The 17,466-nt window shown below is 35.7% G+C and overlaps 1 protein-coding gene across 2 annotated transcripts in view; it reads left to right on the forward strand.

The window, feature by feature from the left end:
* cdh13 (cadherin 13, H-cadherin (heart)) overlaps positions 1-17,466 on the forward strand; it is a 341,165-nt gene that overhangs the window by 157,670 nt on the left and 166,029 nt on the right. Inside the window, exon 1 of one of the 2 annotated variants that reach the window (XM_058751363.1) lies at positions 14,089-14,185. The exons of the other annotated variant lie outside the window; for it this stretch is intronic. Within the exon in view, the coding sequence (XP_058607346.1) occupies positions 14,114-14,185 (72 nt within the window). The 5' untranslated portion in view covers positions 14,089-14,113. Of the gene's footprint in view, positions 1-14,088; positions 14,186-17,466 lie in introns of those variants that run through there. 2 annotated transcript variants of the gene reach the window in all.

The following is a 17,466-nucleotide window of genomic DNA, read 5'->3' on the forward strand; positions in this document are numbered from 1 at the left end:
GATAAGGACTTGAGAGAGGACAGACAAATCATAGTAGGCTGACAAAAAGAGACCAGTTGCAATGTTGCCTCCAATGAATGGATATTTATTGTCACGTTGCAGCAATCGACTGAAGCTGTTTAATTCCCAGTGTTTAAATTTACATCCCACAGATCCAACCTGTAGGGAATGAGAACACATGGGCACTTGGAGGCAGGCAGATACACACTCACACACCGCATGAATATACAGAGAGTTGCACTGACTCTCATTCACACATACATGCAAACACAGAGGTGCCCACACACATTACCACATGTGTAGACACACACACACACACACACACATTACCACATGTGTAGACGCGCGCACACACACACACACACACACACACAAATCCCCTGAGCGATTCTTTCATATTTAGGAAGCGTAGCATTTCCCCAGACCGACTAACTAACCATGCAATTGACATCTTAGAAGCTCTTTCTTTCAAAGTGACTCCTTAATTACGTTCTTCTCTGTGGCGTTCATGGCCAGACTGCTGCAAAAAACAAGGCCACGATAAAGGCTTTATTATTGGACTGGAATCAGGAATCAGGCTTCTTTCATGCCTTGTTAATATCCTCAGAGTCTTCTTACCGCAGGGAAATCGCACTGTAAAATGTTGAGCACGAAGGACCTGTGATGAAGGACCATGTTGTGATCGCTGTACGAGTGGCTGATTCCAAAACAGCTTCTAAAATAAGAGATTAAAAGAGCATGATTCTGTTGTACAGCAAGACAGCAGATCAGATAAGTGTGAGTAATACAAAACATTATAAAACGATTGTGGTTGAAGCTGTGGTCTAGTGGTTAGAAAACACAAATACTCCAGATACTGTATCAGCCTTCCAAGTTAGGCAGTGTATTGAGAGGTTCTGTTTTGGATGCATTCCACTGATTGATTTTTTTTTTTTTTTTTTGCAGACATATTTCTGTTTATTTGGATATGTAAATATGTTTGTAAATTCTGGTAAATTCAACAATTGTTTAAGGTTTTTAGTAGTCTGTCATCAACAAAAGAATAGCTATAATGTCTCCCTAAGGTTTTCCACAAAAACTCTTTAGTTCAATATTTGAAAACATATTTACATAACCAAATAAATACTACTTCAAGGAAACTGAGGCAAGTAAATTAATTGCAGTTTTTATGAAGAAATACATCATATTTTAATCCATATATAGATTTGATTTTTACAATTTAATGAAATTATTATTATTATCATCCTTAAATCCACAAACCAGCTTTAAACATTGAATTTACAAATATATTTGCATAGCCAAATAGTAAGATATTTGCAAGAAAACTGAGGTGCATGAAGTGCATGAACTTTATTTACAAAAATCGAAATATTATGCATATATTGAGTATAGGACTGTTTTATGGTCAGCTTATATTATATGGAAAATATCGTGTTCATCCATGAACAGCTTGGACTTTCTGTAAGGTAACTTCTTTTCTATTCCACAGAAAACAATTGCGTTTTTTGAGTGACATAAGGGTGATTAGATTCCCATTCAATGAAAGAACATGTTGCTCATCTCTGTACATAACTCTACTCTCAAAAATCATTCCTCAGCCACATGAATAAAACACCAGAGAGACACCTAGTCCGAGAGGAAAATAGAAAGCAAAAAGATGAAGAAGCCACCAATGCATTAATACAGAACATATGGATGATGTTTTTTCCTGTGTAGCTGCAGCCAAATGACAGTTCCGCTCCACTGCCTGCAGAAGAGTCACATGATGATGTGTTGAGGGGTGTTTTGGTGCCTTGTCTCAGGTAGACAGACTCTGCGCTCGCCCACAGCAGGGTTGGCGCTGTGATATCACGATGGGCTGATGCTCGTCTCTTACAAATAACTGCTCTGGTCCACCGTAGGGCTGAAGCGAGACCTGTGTCCGACAGCTGTTTGTTTGCCATGGACCTGACACACACCCTAATCCTCGGGGCGCTGGCATGCTGCATTTGATGGCGGGGGAACGGTGGCATCTGTGCGTGTGTGTTTTTTTGCGCATTTATTTGTGTGTGGGTGCGTGCCATCTGTCCTCCGAGTAATTGCTGGTATTTATATGATCTTAATTGTATACTGAGAACTGTGTGCTCTCAAAGCTAGTTTAAATTGAACTGTTTTAAGAGATATTACACGCTAAACATGAGAGATCTGTGCGTGCAACCAATCAGGTAACCATCTGTGTCGGTTTCTGTTTAATTTTTTATTGAACTGCAGTTTGTGCAATTAACCCTTAGATGCATACCTTGGGTCTTTAGTACAGTGGCCCAGTAGTGCATAGCACAACGAAATCTCTACAATACAGCTAAATCACACAACGCATAGGATTAATTTCAAATATATTTTATTTTGTATATTTTGTGTTTTGTTAATTTTGCTGTATTGCGCTAATTTCGCTGTGTTGTGGCTTATTTCCATTGTGTTGTGCTAATTTCTTTGTGTTGCAGCATGTTTCGTTCTCTGGTGCTAATTTTGTTGTGTTGTGGCTTGTTTCCGTTCCATTGCAGCTTACTTCTGTTGTATTGCGGCTTGTTTCTGTTGTATTGCGGCTTGTTTCTGTTGTATTGCGGCTTGTTTCTGTTGTGTTGCAACTCGTTTCCGTTGTGTTGTGACTTGTTTCTGCTTTGTTGTGCTAATTTCGTTGTGTTGTAGCTTGTTTCCATTGTGTTGTAGAGATTGTGTTGTACACCACTGGGTCACCTTACTTTAGTGAACCAGGATGCCATCCATAACCCTCTCCCTCATTCAAGTTAGATCTCCACCTTCTTAGTGTTCCTTAATTTATTCATTATCAACAATATGACAAGAAAATAATTTTGTCCCCCCAGATTCAACAATAATGAATATTTGACATTACAGTAACTATAAATACCCTATTTGTCCAGGTGCCATCTCATAAATATTACCACAGGAAACAAAATAATACAAAAGTATAATCAGCAAATCTTGGCATGGCTCAGCAATTTATTGCAGAGACAGTTCATTATCAAATATTAGCATCATGGATCTGATGACGAAGCTGCCCAGGTGAAAAAGAAATATATTTAAATGGTGCTTTTTCAGACACACTTAATATATTTAAACTGTACTATACTAAGTGCATATTAAATGTATTATTTTGAAACAACTTTAAGTATATTAAGCGTATTTCAAGATATGTTTAAGTTCAATTTTAATCTATTTGCAATATATTTAATGTATTGAAATTTTGTGTTTAAATGAAACCACTTTAAGTATATTTAGTGCAATTTAAGTGTATTTCTTAAAATACATTTAAAATGTACTTTTAATACTTCATGAACTACAGTTAGAGTATATTTGAAGCATCGTTTTAATTTAATTTCAATTGTATTTCAGCTCGTTAGAAATGCATTAGCATTACATTACTAGTATATTATAAAGCTGCTTTTTCAGTAAATACATGTAGAGACTTTGATATCTAGAAAACTTTAATGTATTATATATTGTTATAAATATTCATAAAGCACATTTTAAAAAGTACAGCAGTGTATATACCTTGGTGAAAAACAAAAAAACATACTATTAAATGTATTGAAAATGCACTTGAAATACAAGTATGTTTATAGTATATTTGTATTACTACAAACATACTCAAGTACATTTTAATACATTACACAAAAAACATAATAAATGAAAAAAGACTGAAATGCTATGGCAGAGCTATCTTATCAATTTGTAGAACATTTCAGTTATACCTGTATTACTGAAAAGTACAGAATTTTACATCAATGAATAAATACAAATTACAATGCAATTTTCTGAAGAAAAAAAATAAATAAAAATTTACTGAAAAACAAAGTGCATAGCTGAGTGTGTGCAAAGACTGAAGATGAAGATGATATAGTTCAAGAAACAGAATAGGGAGGGATGGAGGGGGTTTTGGAGGTGGACGAGGAGATGCCGTAGGGATGGTGAGAGGCTAAATTGCGGGATGATGATAGGATGTGGTGAAGGGATGGTGATGGGAGGATGATGATGATGATGCCCGGGCAGCTTAGATGGTGTTTGGCACATGGCACAGACCCAGAGCATCCGGTGCTGACAACACATGGCGGAGTTGAGGGAGCGTGGAGCCAAGATGTAGATGGTGTGGCTGCTGACATCTGGGGACCGACTGATGGAGACAGTGCTGGTGGATCCGAAGGCACAGACGGAGGGCCGATGGAGGTTCCGGAGACCTGGGCACAGCCGCAGCGACGAGCATCATTGGTGGAGCCAGAGTACCTGAGGACTGGGCAATGCCGGTGTGACCGAGGACTGCGGTGTACCCGATGGGAAAAACCCACTATACACCCAAAGAGGTGGAGGGTTGGAGCGCAGCAGATGGCCTGCAAGTCTGTGGCAGAAGTAGAGTGATGACTGACCAAGGGGAGCCGGTGGGACAAGGTCACTTCTTTAAGTACAACTTGCATTTTCTGCAACTAAGGGCTTGCAATTCAGACACTGTAGTATTTGAAGACTGCTTTATCACAGGATCTGTGAAAGGGAAAAAGAATTTATATAAAATTTGCATCCATTATTGAATATGTATTATAATTTGCATTGATATTCATTAGAATTTTGTTGACATCTGACAATATCCTCATCAAGCTTGACATATGAGTGTCCATTCTTATCCTCTTGTCTGTCATCACTGTACAGCACTCTATGAGTTACATTGAACATATGATTAGAAGAAGCCCAACAACAGCACTTACAGTGAGCAGAGTTCAAGTACAAACTAACTGATATTATTTGATGATAAATTATTTCAATAAAGCAACCTGCGAGTATTACAGGGTATGTTGATAATTGTGGTTTACTGTAACCTAGGGTATTTCGCATGAATATGTCTGTTGTGGTAATGCTAACATGCACTCTCTTTACTTCTGTTGCAATGATTAAAAAAAAAAAAAAAAAAATTATAAGTTGTCCTAGTCGTCCAAAAACAAAATTAAATAACAGATTTTTACATGAATGACTAAAAGGAAGCACAAATTAGCCACCTGGAATGGACACATTGCTAACGTTTTTCTTCCAAGATTGACCGAATCACCCTCCATTAGGCCTGATTCAAAAAATCTCTATAATATGGGTGATACGATATTAAAATATACTTACTATTCCTTTGCTTGTCTCTGCACTCAGATTTCAGTTTGTCTTAGCAGCTGATCAGAAAAACAACAAATGTTAATATTACACACACACACACACAAAAGGCAAATGATGATTGATGATTTGTTTTCTTTTTAAGAATGACAGTACGCTGAGAACAATGTACCTGGTCGGTAATAAAGTCAAAAACCTTCCCAGCCTCAGCAGTTTCAGATGTACTGTATGTTCTCATATAAGCAGCCCTTCTTACAATTTGATCTTTGTTCTTATCTGTAATGAGAAATATATATTAGAAAATAAAGGCGATAAGTTTGTCAAGCTTGAACAAATATAAACACCTATCAACGAACACTAGCACAATTGACTGATCAGCTCAAGACAAAATAATCGTATGTTCATAATCATGGTTTTTCAAAGATCATTAACCTCATTACAATGAAACCAAATTGTTCAGGAAATCAGAAATTAATACACTTTTGCAAGTAAAAGTGTTAATGTTAATGTTGTATTTTTTTTAGTTTTTCTTTTTTTTTCTGCCAATGCGTCAAAAACGACTGGCACAGACAAATAACGTTAATTAAATACAAATCTTACCTGAAGTCAGTCACAGTGAGGTTCCAAAAGCCAGAAGCCATACACGCTTGCAGGAGCTGGTAAAAATAAGAACATACCGCTATATTTAGTATATTTAGTGTGTTGTTTGAACTTAAACACAAGTAAACGCAAGTTTTTTTAATTTTTTTTTTATAAAGCATTTCAGATATGATGTTGACATTCTTGTGGGAATTTCAGTAGTAGCTTATTACAATTAATGTATTATGTAATGGACAACAGCCGAATCAACCAAAGTATAATGTTTTAAGTAAAACTGAACAACATATTAAACAACATATTTTAAGTATTGTAATGTTTAATAATAGTTGACAAACGTTTGTACATTGTAAATGTTAAAAATGTTTTTTTTTTTCAAAATATCGTACTTTTCCAAATATTAAAATTATAAATACATAAATATTTAAAATATATTGCAGTAGGCCTACACATGGTTATAAGGTACATTAAAAACCCACTAAAAGTCATCATTTTGTTATGTTCTTACACAAAGTAGACATAAAATATACTTTAAGTAAGAGTAACATAAGTGTGTTTTCTGTAAATACACTAAAAGTATGCTTAAGTTTAGTATATTCCTTAAAAGTGAAATTAAGAATATATTTATTAACATAGTATTTCTAGTATACTTTTTATAAATACATTAAATGTATGCTTGTTTAACATATTTCTTAGAAGTATAACTAAGCATATATTTAATACAAAAGTACTTCTAGTATACTTTTTAGAAATATATTCAAATGCAATTAAGTATATTTTTAATGCACTTAAAATAAGCACGTTGGGAATACAAACGTATTATAAACATACTACTTGAATTTCTAGTATATTTTTAATACATTTAACACTAGAACCGCCACGGGGTAAATTTTACCCGTAGCTGTTTTTCAAATGTACAGAACAGATTTTCAACAAAACATTCAAGTCTCCCAGTCATTGACTTTTACTAAAATTATGTAATTTACAACCCAATATTGTTAAAAATTATTTAGATTTTTTTTTAAATTATTTGTATTTTCGTGCTGTCATTTTCTTGCCGCTTATGTTTTAACATTGTACATTTCTAGGCAACGCCTTTCACTCACTGATTTAGCGGTTATCAGTTTCTAAAAAAAAAATCCGAACTGATGTAATGAATAATTTTTTTTTTGGATTACCCGAAGTTTATTGTTGTTGTTCTCTTATTCAAATTATAAATGATATAACTAAACAAATTAATAATTGGGCCTAGGTGAAGCTGTGCGCTTGAATTTGTCATAGCATCATCCTATGCAGTGTGGAGAATTATTATTGCTGATTATTGTCTAATGGCTATTATAGTAATTTAAATAACATGGGTTATCCTAATATATTGATTAATGACATTGTATTATAATATTACATCACGCAAATATTTACTACCTTCTAATTTTCGTTGTCAGTGCAGGCTTTTTTTTTTTTAGCTTAGCCAACTGACCATTATGGATTAGTGTAGGCTGCATTAAAAAGTCTTAAACATAAAACAACAGGGTAAAAATATAGTTGACGACTAGACGTAATCATTTCATGATTCTAGACACTTCTTTGTGAAGACAGTGGCATAATACAGTGAAACAATATGTTATTTAGCCATATAAAAACAGTTGCCATGTGTGCAGGTAAAATTTACCCGCTGGTGCTTTTAGGTATACAGCGACCTCTGGCGGTTCTAGTGTTAATACTATGTCTTTTCCACCTGGGTGTTGCTGAACAAAATATTGATTTTAAAGATGATGAAAACATTTTAAGATTAACATATCAATAGTTTCAGATCAAGTTATGATGGTGGTGAAGCAGTTGCTCAAAACGCCCTTCCAAGTTCCAACAGATAACAAAATATGCTTTAAAAAAAATACTTTGCAATTGTTATTAAAATATCAGGACTGTTTTATAGTACTGGGGCAGTTTAGAGATTCATCCAAGGTAGATATACGCAGTGTCCCAATGTGCATACTATCCACACTATCTGCCCTAAATAGTATTGAAAATTACTAATATCACATAGAATTTAGGATGGATAGTATGCACATTGGGACGCAGGGCTACATTCCGGGTCGCTATAATATGTAATATGTAAAAATATTTGACAAAACATTAATTCAATGGTTAAACTTATTGCTTCCCCACAGTCATCACTATAAGGACTGTTTGTCCTCTGTTACATTTCAAAAACTGTCCTTTTGAGTGCAAAACCCGGACTAGTAGGTCAGCTGGAAGTGGCCTAAGGTAATATCCCATTGTAACATCAATTAGAGTTCTCATTATGTGTGGCCTAACACTAATTACTGCAGTTATTTCCTGCTAACAGTTATGATCCCTGTAGTGGCATATGCTGAGACGGCCTCTCATTTTTTAAGAGTATGTGAAAATGGCATTTTTGGTCCACCGTGGCTTATTCCCCCTGCTGAGGTTCCTCCATCGGGACGCCCGTGTGCCTCCTTGCGCATTACAGTAATGACCTTCACGGTTTCCACAACTGAGAGACCGGCGGCATCTCTGTTTTCAGATTGTACTCTGATACCTAAAACCAGGCCAATAGTCGCGTTTAATGGCACCCGCTGGTATTGCTGTCTAATCAGCCCCTCCGTACTGCACCAGTCACGGCTGTGGAAATGAAACATTAAACATTTAATGGGAGATTAAAACCTCCATTAGTCTGAAGAGTGCTAAAATGCTGAGGGAAAGTGGTCAGGTTTCCAAATTTTACCCTGTCCTAGTTTATCACATGAAGGTCAGAGCCAATCAACATGTGTGTCAGCAAATAATGATAAGAAGTGAAGGCAGGGCTGAATAGATTTGGTGATAACTGAAGGCTGAATGGATGTTTTAATTACAGTGCTTGCAGGCCACAATATACCAATATTCCTGAAATGTTCAGAATTTTACAACCCCAATAAGCCTAAGTATTAATTTATTTGTTTGTAGATCATTTTAATAGTTTTGTTCTGAATGGTTGTCATTTTCATTTTATTTATTGGATGGGATGCAATAAAGTCTTAATCTGTCATGAAGGTGCACCTGGCAGATTGAGGATGTATAAAAAAAAATTCTAATATAATTATTTAAATTTAACCGACAGTAGCTGCGTTTCCATTACCCTTCAAATTGTGCAAATTGAAATTGTGAATTATCCAATGGAAACATGTCAGTAGATGCGTTTCCATTACGCTTCAAATTGTGCAAATTGTGAATTAAAAATACGCCTATGGAAACACGTCAATTTCGCAAAAACTCCCATATATTGTAAAAACTTTTTTACACTCACAGAGAGATCATGTGACCCTTCGACAGCAGTGCATGCACAGTCCTTCGCTCTGCTCACTCCATCAAATATTCTACAATCCTGATAGTAAATTTCGAATCACTCTCTGTCTATTCCATCATGAGTACTTCAACGGTCAGGGACAATCGGAAAAGAGAGATTGAGCAATCGCCAGTAAAGAAAAAATTCAAAGATTCCACCATCACCAAAGAGGATCTCGACAGCGCCATTGCTAATGGTATCAAGCTAGCACTTAAAGAGCAGCAAAGTACTTTGGATTCGGTTGTGGCCTCGACAGTAAGAGATGCGATTTCACTCTGTACTGACCCTGGGATTGCATGACCTACATATGGACATACAAGCGACCAACAATTATGTAAAAGAGCTAAAAGCAGAAGTTGAAAAGCTAGCCATCGCGGCGAAACAGACACATGACCGGGTTGATTTCGTTCAAGCAGCTGCACGTGAGGATAGGAGGACAGTCACAAACCTGAGAAAGCAGCTAGAACAACTTACTGATAAAGTGACGAGCGTGGAAGATAGGAGCAGGAGAAACGTTGTTTTATCCTCGTTATTACAAATTGATTATATGGTTAAGCCAAGTTTATGTCTCATCAGTATTCAGCGGCACGAATTGATGGGACCGAGCCGGGCGCTGTTGATGCTTGGCAGTGTTCTTTTTCTAAAGTACTGGATTATCTGTTGTTGTTGTTTTTGTGTTTTGTCATGAATGGATGTTGTATTGATTATATGTCTGTTGTTTTGTTTTTGTTTTTTCTTTTCTTGTTGTTTTGAATGGATGTTGTGATGTTGTGTGTAAAAAAAAATAAATAAAAAGTTGATGATAAAAAAAAAAAAAAATTATATATTTTTTACACTCGCAAAAGGTGGTTTTTCAGGCAATTTGAAAAAAAGAATATATCGCAAAACTGCAATGGAAACATAAAAATCACATGTTGTACATTAAAGTAAAAAGATTCTTTAATATACTATAATCTGGTGGTGTGAAAGCATTAATGGCAAGGAAAGCCGTTAATACTTGAGTGGCCACTCTCAAGTATAAACGGCTTTCCTTGCCATTAATGCTTGGATAACCCCTTATTTACACTGAATACATCTGTGGTGCATAGGTCACTCTATTCAGTGCTTGTGTTTATAACAGCTGCGTTGTGGCATGTTTCAGAGGTGTCCCAGAAGTGACTCTCCACGCTGCTTCATGAAAGTTACATGCATACGCCTCCTGTAATTAAGAATAATGGCTAGTGTGGTGGCTGCAATATACGTAAACCTTCCAACACCCGTTGCCATGACTTATCACGAGAGGAAAAAATGATGTTTTAGCATAACATTGGTTAATGGAAATGCAATCAATTCACAATAGGTCTTTATCGACATTAAGAAAATATTGAAAAAGTTTTGCGCAAATCTGTCGTGGAAACTGTTTATGGCAAAAAAGCTTTAACACTCACATGAGGTGGTTTTTCAGGCAATTTGAAAAAAGGAATATTCCGCAGAACTGCAATGAAAACAGTTTGTTGACATTTACAGGTCACCTGGTGTACATAAACTCACATGAGCATTCTTTAATGTACTATAACCTCCAAGAAACACCTTATACGTGGCTGCTCTCAAGTATAAGGGACTTTCATTTCCATTTAATGCTTGGATAACCCTTTATTTACATTTCACACATCTGCGGTGCATTATGGGTCTAACACAGCCCCCGTAGCTGATCGTGGCCACTCTAGTCAATGCTTGTGTCTATACCAGCTGTGCTGCGGCACATTTTTAGAAGCAGTTCTCCGTGTTGCTTCGCTAATGATACACGCCTAAGTCTCCCTCAATTAAAAATAATGGTTAGTGTGGTGGCTGCGATATACGTAAACCTACCAACATCCGTCGCCATGACTTACTGAAAGAGGATTGAAGAGTTTTAGTCACATAACATCGGTTAATAAAAAGTTTTGTGCAAATCTGTAATGGAAACGCAGCTAGTGGCATTATTATAATATATGTATATTAAATATTTCAATCTGAATTTTTGTTTTCCTTACTTTCATTTGCTTTCCAGATTGTCTTCCTTGCACAAATTCATAGATTCCTTTACACAGTGTCTACATTTTGACACTTGTGAACTGGCTTAAAACAAGACACGGCTGAGTGTCATGACAACAGCAAAGCAGCTCTGATTCAGCATTTCATTTAAGCAGAACTGATGCATAAAACCCAAGCTTAGCTAAATCTTTAACACTATTCATTTGCTGCATTGCAAGCACTGATACTTCTTTGAGAAAATGCTAATCTAGTCGAATATCCCTGAAAATAATATGTTGTGCTTTGGACGGTGGTGTGCTGGTGTCCCAGAAGGCTTCTTAACTAGTTTAACTAGCTTTGTCAGACTTTTCTGACCCTGCTGATCAATCATTCCTACCAGATTAGATCCATTTGCCCAGACCAGCATTAGCCAGCTTTTTAAGTAGGAATAAGAGTCATTCCTTCTTGAATTTGCCTTCAAAAAAAAAAAAAAAAAAACACTTATCAAACCTGTGTTTTCCAAACCAGTTACATAGACGTGATCCAACCAGCCAATCAAAACCAGTGATCCTTGAATGTTACATTATACATTTGTGATATAATCGAGGTTTTGTTCAGAGTGAGGCTTCATGAAGTGAGTGTGGTGTCAGTTCTTAGTTTGCATTAGCACTGGAGGCCTTCTCAGGTCTGGCCTGTGGTTGAAGGCTTTATCTCAGTGGCTTAACAATGATGGATTCCTGCAAGGTCACTCTGTAAACTGGCATATTAACCACAATGTTTGTGAGGATAAAATCGATACTGTCCGAAACGCTGCACACACGCAGAAGGTGTTTACAAAACTCTGTCTGAGCAGAGAAACCTTGTGTGTAATGTCTGATGAATTTAACTGAAGCTGAGGGACAAAATGTGGTCCGTCGCAGAGCAATCTTTTAATAATAATATATCTGTTTATTTATTTTTTCTATAACGTCACTTGAAACCCAAGGACATTTCACAATGCTTTTTAAAGTTGAAAATCTTATGACATCATAATTTACATTAGTAAATAATGGCACTTGAAATTCTGTTAAGTTTGGAAAAGGTTTCCATTAATATAAATAAGTGCTACTGCATATCTGTGGAGCATGGAAACCAACATTAGCCATTTTTTGAGCTCAGTTTTGGCCTGTTGTGACCTTGAGTAAAGCACTTAACCTCAGGTTGTTTCAGATGGATTTTGCTTACAAGCAGTATCATTTAAGTTGCTTTAGAGATAAAGTGATGTTTGATGGACATGAACAAAAATGTACATTTTTAGAATGCATTTGTGTGTGTGCAAGCCACTTTTTGATGACACATTTACGTTAGGAACATTTAAGTGGACGCTATTATAGCCATCTTACTACAGCTGTGCAGAAGCACTTTGCACAAGAAAAAAAGTTTAAATGTAAAATACATTTGAGAAATTAACGCTGGAAGATCAGATATTTTTCCAAGAAGAAGAAAAGTTATTTGAATTTGAATCAAATCAGTAGAAAAAGTGAAAAGTTTCATAAGATTGAAAAGAAACAAAATACTGTAAATAAGAGAAACAAAAATAGATGAAGATAATAAACGTGCTTAACTTTGTTTGTAATTTTCTCCCTAATGATCTTTGTTTTTCTTATGTGTAATTTCTTTCTTTCTTTCTTTGTCTTTTTTTTGTTTTTTTTGTTTTTTTTGTTAGCACTGCTAAAAATGCAGTTGTAAATTTGAGCAGATGTGCCTTAGATGTTTATAGCAGCATATAAAATATAATTTGAGATCATTTGAATGGATCAAGACGATGATCTCTTTGGCTTGCATTTGGCAAATATTTCTGAATATGTTAAATTAATTATTAAATATATAGATATTTTTATTACATTAAATAAAGAACAGCATTTCTTTTAAATAGATTTTGATCTAAATAGCATCATATATATATATAGGGTATTTTTATTTTTTTGAGAATTGTACTCTGTTTTGACGTTGTTTCCAGCTTGTGCCAGTGTGTGCTATGTTTTGTTGTAATCTGGGGTGTCAATAGATTCTACAACCACTAATTACCTGTACAATGCAATTAGAACACAGTGGTTTCCAGTTGTAAATGCTCAGCTCTGTTTGGAAAGAAAGAAAAGCTGAAATGCTGAAAGAGACCTGCTATCTTTGTTATGAGCTGTAAGATCCATTATTTTGTAACTGAAATACATCATCATTTGACGGAACCTCTCTTGAAATTAGTGGATTGTCATGTCACTTACAAGGTTCTTAGGGAAGTGATGATTTGATGGGTAAGAAAAAAGAGGGGATAGGAGGGATAAGTGTCTCTAGACAGCTCTTCTGTAGATGCTAGATCTTAAGATGTCTCTCCACTGGTAGAGCCACATGTCTCAAGAGTCTCTCTGGAGACACACACACACCCACACCACACACACACACACACACACACACACACAAACAAACAAACAAACACACTTACACCTGGTGAAGAGGGTCTCATGGGAGACTCATTTGGCGTGACAACAGAACATCACACATGGTAACTTTTTATAAAACTATATTCATAAATGTCTAATAATGCTGCTTCCACAAATTTTAGATTAGGTGACTAATAGCAGTGGATTGAAATAGAGGTGTGATTTTTATACAGCGCTAATATGTTCCTACAGAGCAAATGAGAGCATCTCACCTCTTTTTCTGTAAATTTTTTGCATATGTTATTTATTTTTAAATTAATTATGTATCTTATTTTCAGAATTGCACTGGCTGTGGCTGGGCTGTCATTTCGCATTAACGGATCGGTGGGCGTTTTCAGGCCAGTAGCTTGCTTGGCTTGAGGAGAAAGGGGTGGTACTTTTGGGGGGATTTCCGATTAATCCGAGAGGCAGGTGGAGGGCTCAGCGGGAAGAAAAAAAGTTTGATTGCGGTGCAAAGGCGGCCTTGAATTCCTCCGATATAGTGCGCCCGTGCGAGAAGAATAACCAGACAGTTGTCCACTTCATTTACGACTGGCTTTGGAGATATGTCCAGAGACAGGTGATGTTCACCTCCGAATCTCTCTCCTCTTTTCTGCTTGGCTGGCCAGTAATTTACTGGGCATTGGTGAGCAAGGTATGCTGCCCTGCACACAGGGAAACTGTCAGTTTTATTTTTCACCTTCTCTTTTTTTGTGCTTTTTTTTTCTGTGTTTTTCTCTCTGAAGATAACACCTTTTCCTCAGCCTTTCAAGTAAAACTCAATATGTACCAACAGACACGTATAAATATTATATGATGAAAAGCAGCTCTCTTGTTTTAGAAATACACTTTTGCCTTGAACGCTTCTTTCAAGATTCTACTTATTTGAGGCTTTGAGAACCAAAAGGTTTTTTGTAGGGTTTCTGAGCAACAAATTCCATGAAGTGTACCTTTTTTTTTTTTTTATCAGTACAAACAGTAGCTTGTGTGAACGTATTTCCCATTTTATATTTTCTTAAAGTCTTTAGACGCTTTAGTGCCACAAAGCAATGCTTGTCAGAAGTTTCTGTTTGTACAGAGTCAAGGTGATTTTGTACAGGTGATTTTTCTTTAAAGAACTACTAGTATCTACTGTTTGTCTAAATCTGTATAGAAGTTGTGGCTGTTCAGTATTTAAGAAAGTTATTTAAGTCTACCTGTGTCCATAGTCTCTGAAGACATGATTTACTTGAGTGTTACGTGCAATGTATTTTTATTTTATTGTTTTTAGTTAAAGGGTTAGTTTACCCAAAAATGAAAATTAGCCTCTGTTTTACTTGCCCTCAAAGCATCCTAGGTATATATGACTTTCTTCTTTCAGACGAATCCAATCGGAGTTATATTAAAATTATTCCTTGCTCTTCCAAGCGTTTGAATGGGAGTAAGCGGATGTTTTTTTTTTTTTTCAACAGTCCAAAAGTAATCAAATAAAGCGCGCACATCCATAATAAAACATGCCTCACACGGCTTCGGGGGGTGAATAAAGGTCTCCTGTAGCAAATCGATGCGTTTTTGTAAGAAAAATATCCATATTTAAAATGTTATAAATACTTTTTTCTCACTTCTGCTGACTTTCATACATGGAAGCTGTTCCAGCAGATGACATAGGACATAGGCATCGTGTAGTTCCAGTTGGACTGTAATATCAACACTCTTATCAGCCAATCAAATTCAAGGACCAAAAAGAACTGTTGTATGAATGAATGAATGATGATAAATCATGAATTTTCTAATGACAATTAGAAATATTATCTTAGAAACTAACTGGACTAAATAAGTTTATGCTCTAAAATTACTAAAACAGAAATATAAAAACTGTATGTATGACATATGTAAAGGTATTTTGTGTAAATAACACAAAAAAGCACTTTGGTTGGAGTCTTGCAGTAATTAATTTTGCGTAGCCAGTCATTTGATTATCTATTAAATCTGGTCCACTTTGAATCTTATTTTGATTATTTTGAGTTATTTTTGGGTTTAGCTGAACTAATTGAAACCAAAATATGCTGTGAATTTGTTTCCACTCTGGCAAATGTTCCTGAAAAGTGCTCATTGTTAAAATTACCAGCTTAGTACCTTCACTGTAAAACCGAACAGTGAAATGAATTAAATGAAATGAGTTAATTTCACTCAAATAATAATGAAAGTTCATTGGACTTAATTGAAATAAGTTATGTGAACTCAAAATGTCGTTGTAGTAAGGTGAACTTAAAATTATTGCATTTTCTAGTTCCCAGCATGCTTTGCATCAGACAACAAGGAAAATAAATGAAGAAATTATTTTGTACTAATTAAATGTAGTAATTATGTTATTTTGTGTGTTTTTGCACAATATTGCCATAGAGAGACATAAATAAGTACTTAAATGTTGTGTTATGTTAGGATTTACATAGGTTTCTGTTGTGTTGGTTTTGTAGTGTTACCGTTGTGGTGAAGAGTGGAGCCTGAATTTAAGCTCTACTAACTTAAACAAATTTTGTTGGTTTGCTCAAATGTTTTGAGGTAATAAGTTTCCTCAAATGTTTTGAGCATTCTTAACTTATCAGGTTTTACAGTGTTGTTTTGTTCTGTTGCAGCCAGAATCCTGGTAGTTGCGTAAAGCATGTCACCATTTTTGTGTGTAATATGTATCAGACGTTTAGTATAGGCAGTCTGTGGGTGTGCCGTCTGAGGCTGAGACTATGTAGTTCCTGCAGTGTTTGCCCTTATTCGTTTATTTATGGATGATTCTGATTTAAGAGCTCTCTCGAAATGTATTTCTGTTTCTGCTGTGTTTGCGTCTTTGGCAGTATGTGTGTCTTGGGGGAGAGGTTCCCTAAATGAAGATGTATTCATGCACACTTCCAGAGTGGATTGTTTTGTCATGCCCCTCTTTAAAAAGTGGAAAAAATGGCACTCTTCCATCTCGCTTGCCCCACAGGTCTCTAAATGAGTTGTGTTATTGGAAAAGGGAAGTGCTGCTCTCACGTCAAGGGACTTGCAGGGCGAGATCTGAGCTGGTCTTTGAGGCTTTCTCAGGCGACAGCAACCACCACACAAATGTGAATGAATAATGCCTTTAGAGAGGCAAGAGCCATTGCTCTAGTATGAAACACCTCCCAAAGCCCTGGTGACTTTTTTTTCTACGCATTTCAGCAAGCAATTATTTTTATCAGGCTGCTGCTATAGAGGATCTTCCTTTACTCTTATTTTCACTCTTTCATCATTTATTCCATCACCTCATCTCACTCCTTTTTTCTTTCGACTAAAGTCACTTTACACTGTGTGCAGAATTATTAGGCAAGTTGATATTCTGGTCATATTTTTTTTTTTTTTCCAAGAACATTTTACCAATTCCAAACCACATCAAGCTTAATAACTATTATTGATTTTGAATTGAATCATTTCTAAGTGATATATAATTGTCCATGAAGGCTGAAACTCCTTATTTCAGGTGTGCAGAATTGTTAGGCAGCTTTTCTGTTACAGATAAAATGAGCCAAAAAAGAGATTGAACTCAGACTAAAAGTAAAAAAAAAAAAAAAAATGTGTATATATATATATATATATATATATACAGTGGGGCAAAAAAGTATTTAGTCAGCCACCAATTGTGCAAGTTCTCCAACTTAAAAAGATGAGAGAGGTCTGGAATTTTCATCATAGGTATACCTCAACTATGAGAGACAAAATGAGAAGAAATAAAATCCAGAAAATCACATTGTAGGATTTTTAAAGAATTAATTGGTAAATTCCTCGGTAAAATAAGTATTTGGTCAATTACAAACAAGCAAGATTTCTGGCTCTCACAGACCTGTAACTTCTTCTTTAAGAGGCTCCTCTGTCCTCCACTCATTACCTGTATTAATGGCATCTGTTTGAACTTGTTATCAGTATAAAAGACACCTGTCCACAACC

Source organism: Onychostoma macrolepis, chromosome 18, assembly GCF_012432095.1.
Source record: "Onychostoma macrolepis isolate SWU-2019 chromosome 18, ASM1243209v1, whole genome shotgun sequence".
Classification (NCBI taxonomy): Eukaryota; Metazoa; Chordata; class Actinopteri; order Cypriniformes; family Cyprinidae; genus Onychostoma; species Onychostoma macrolepis.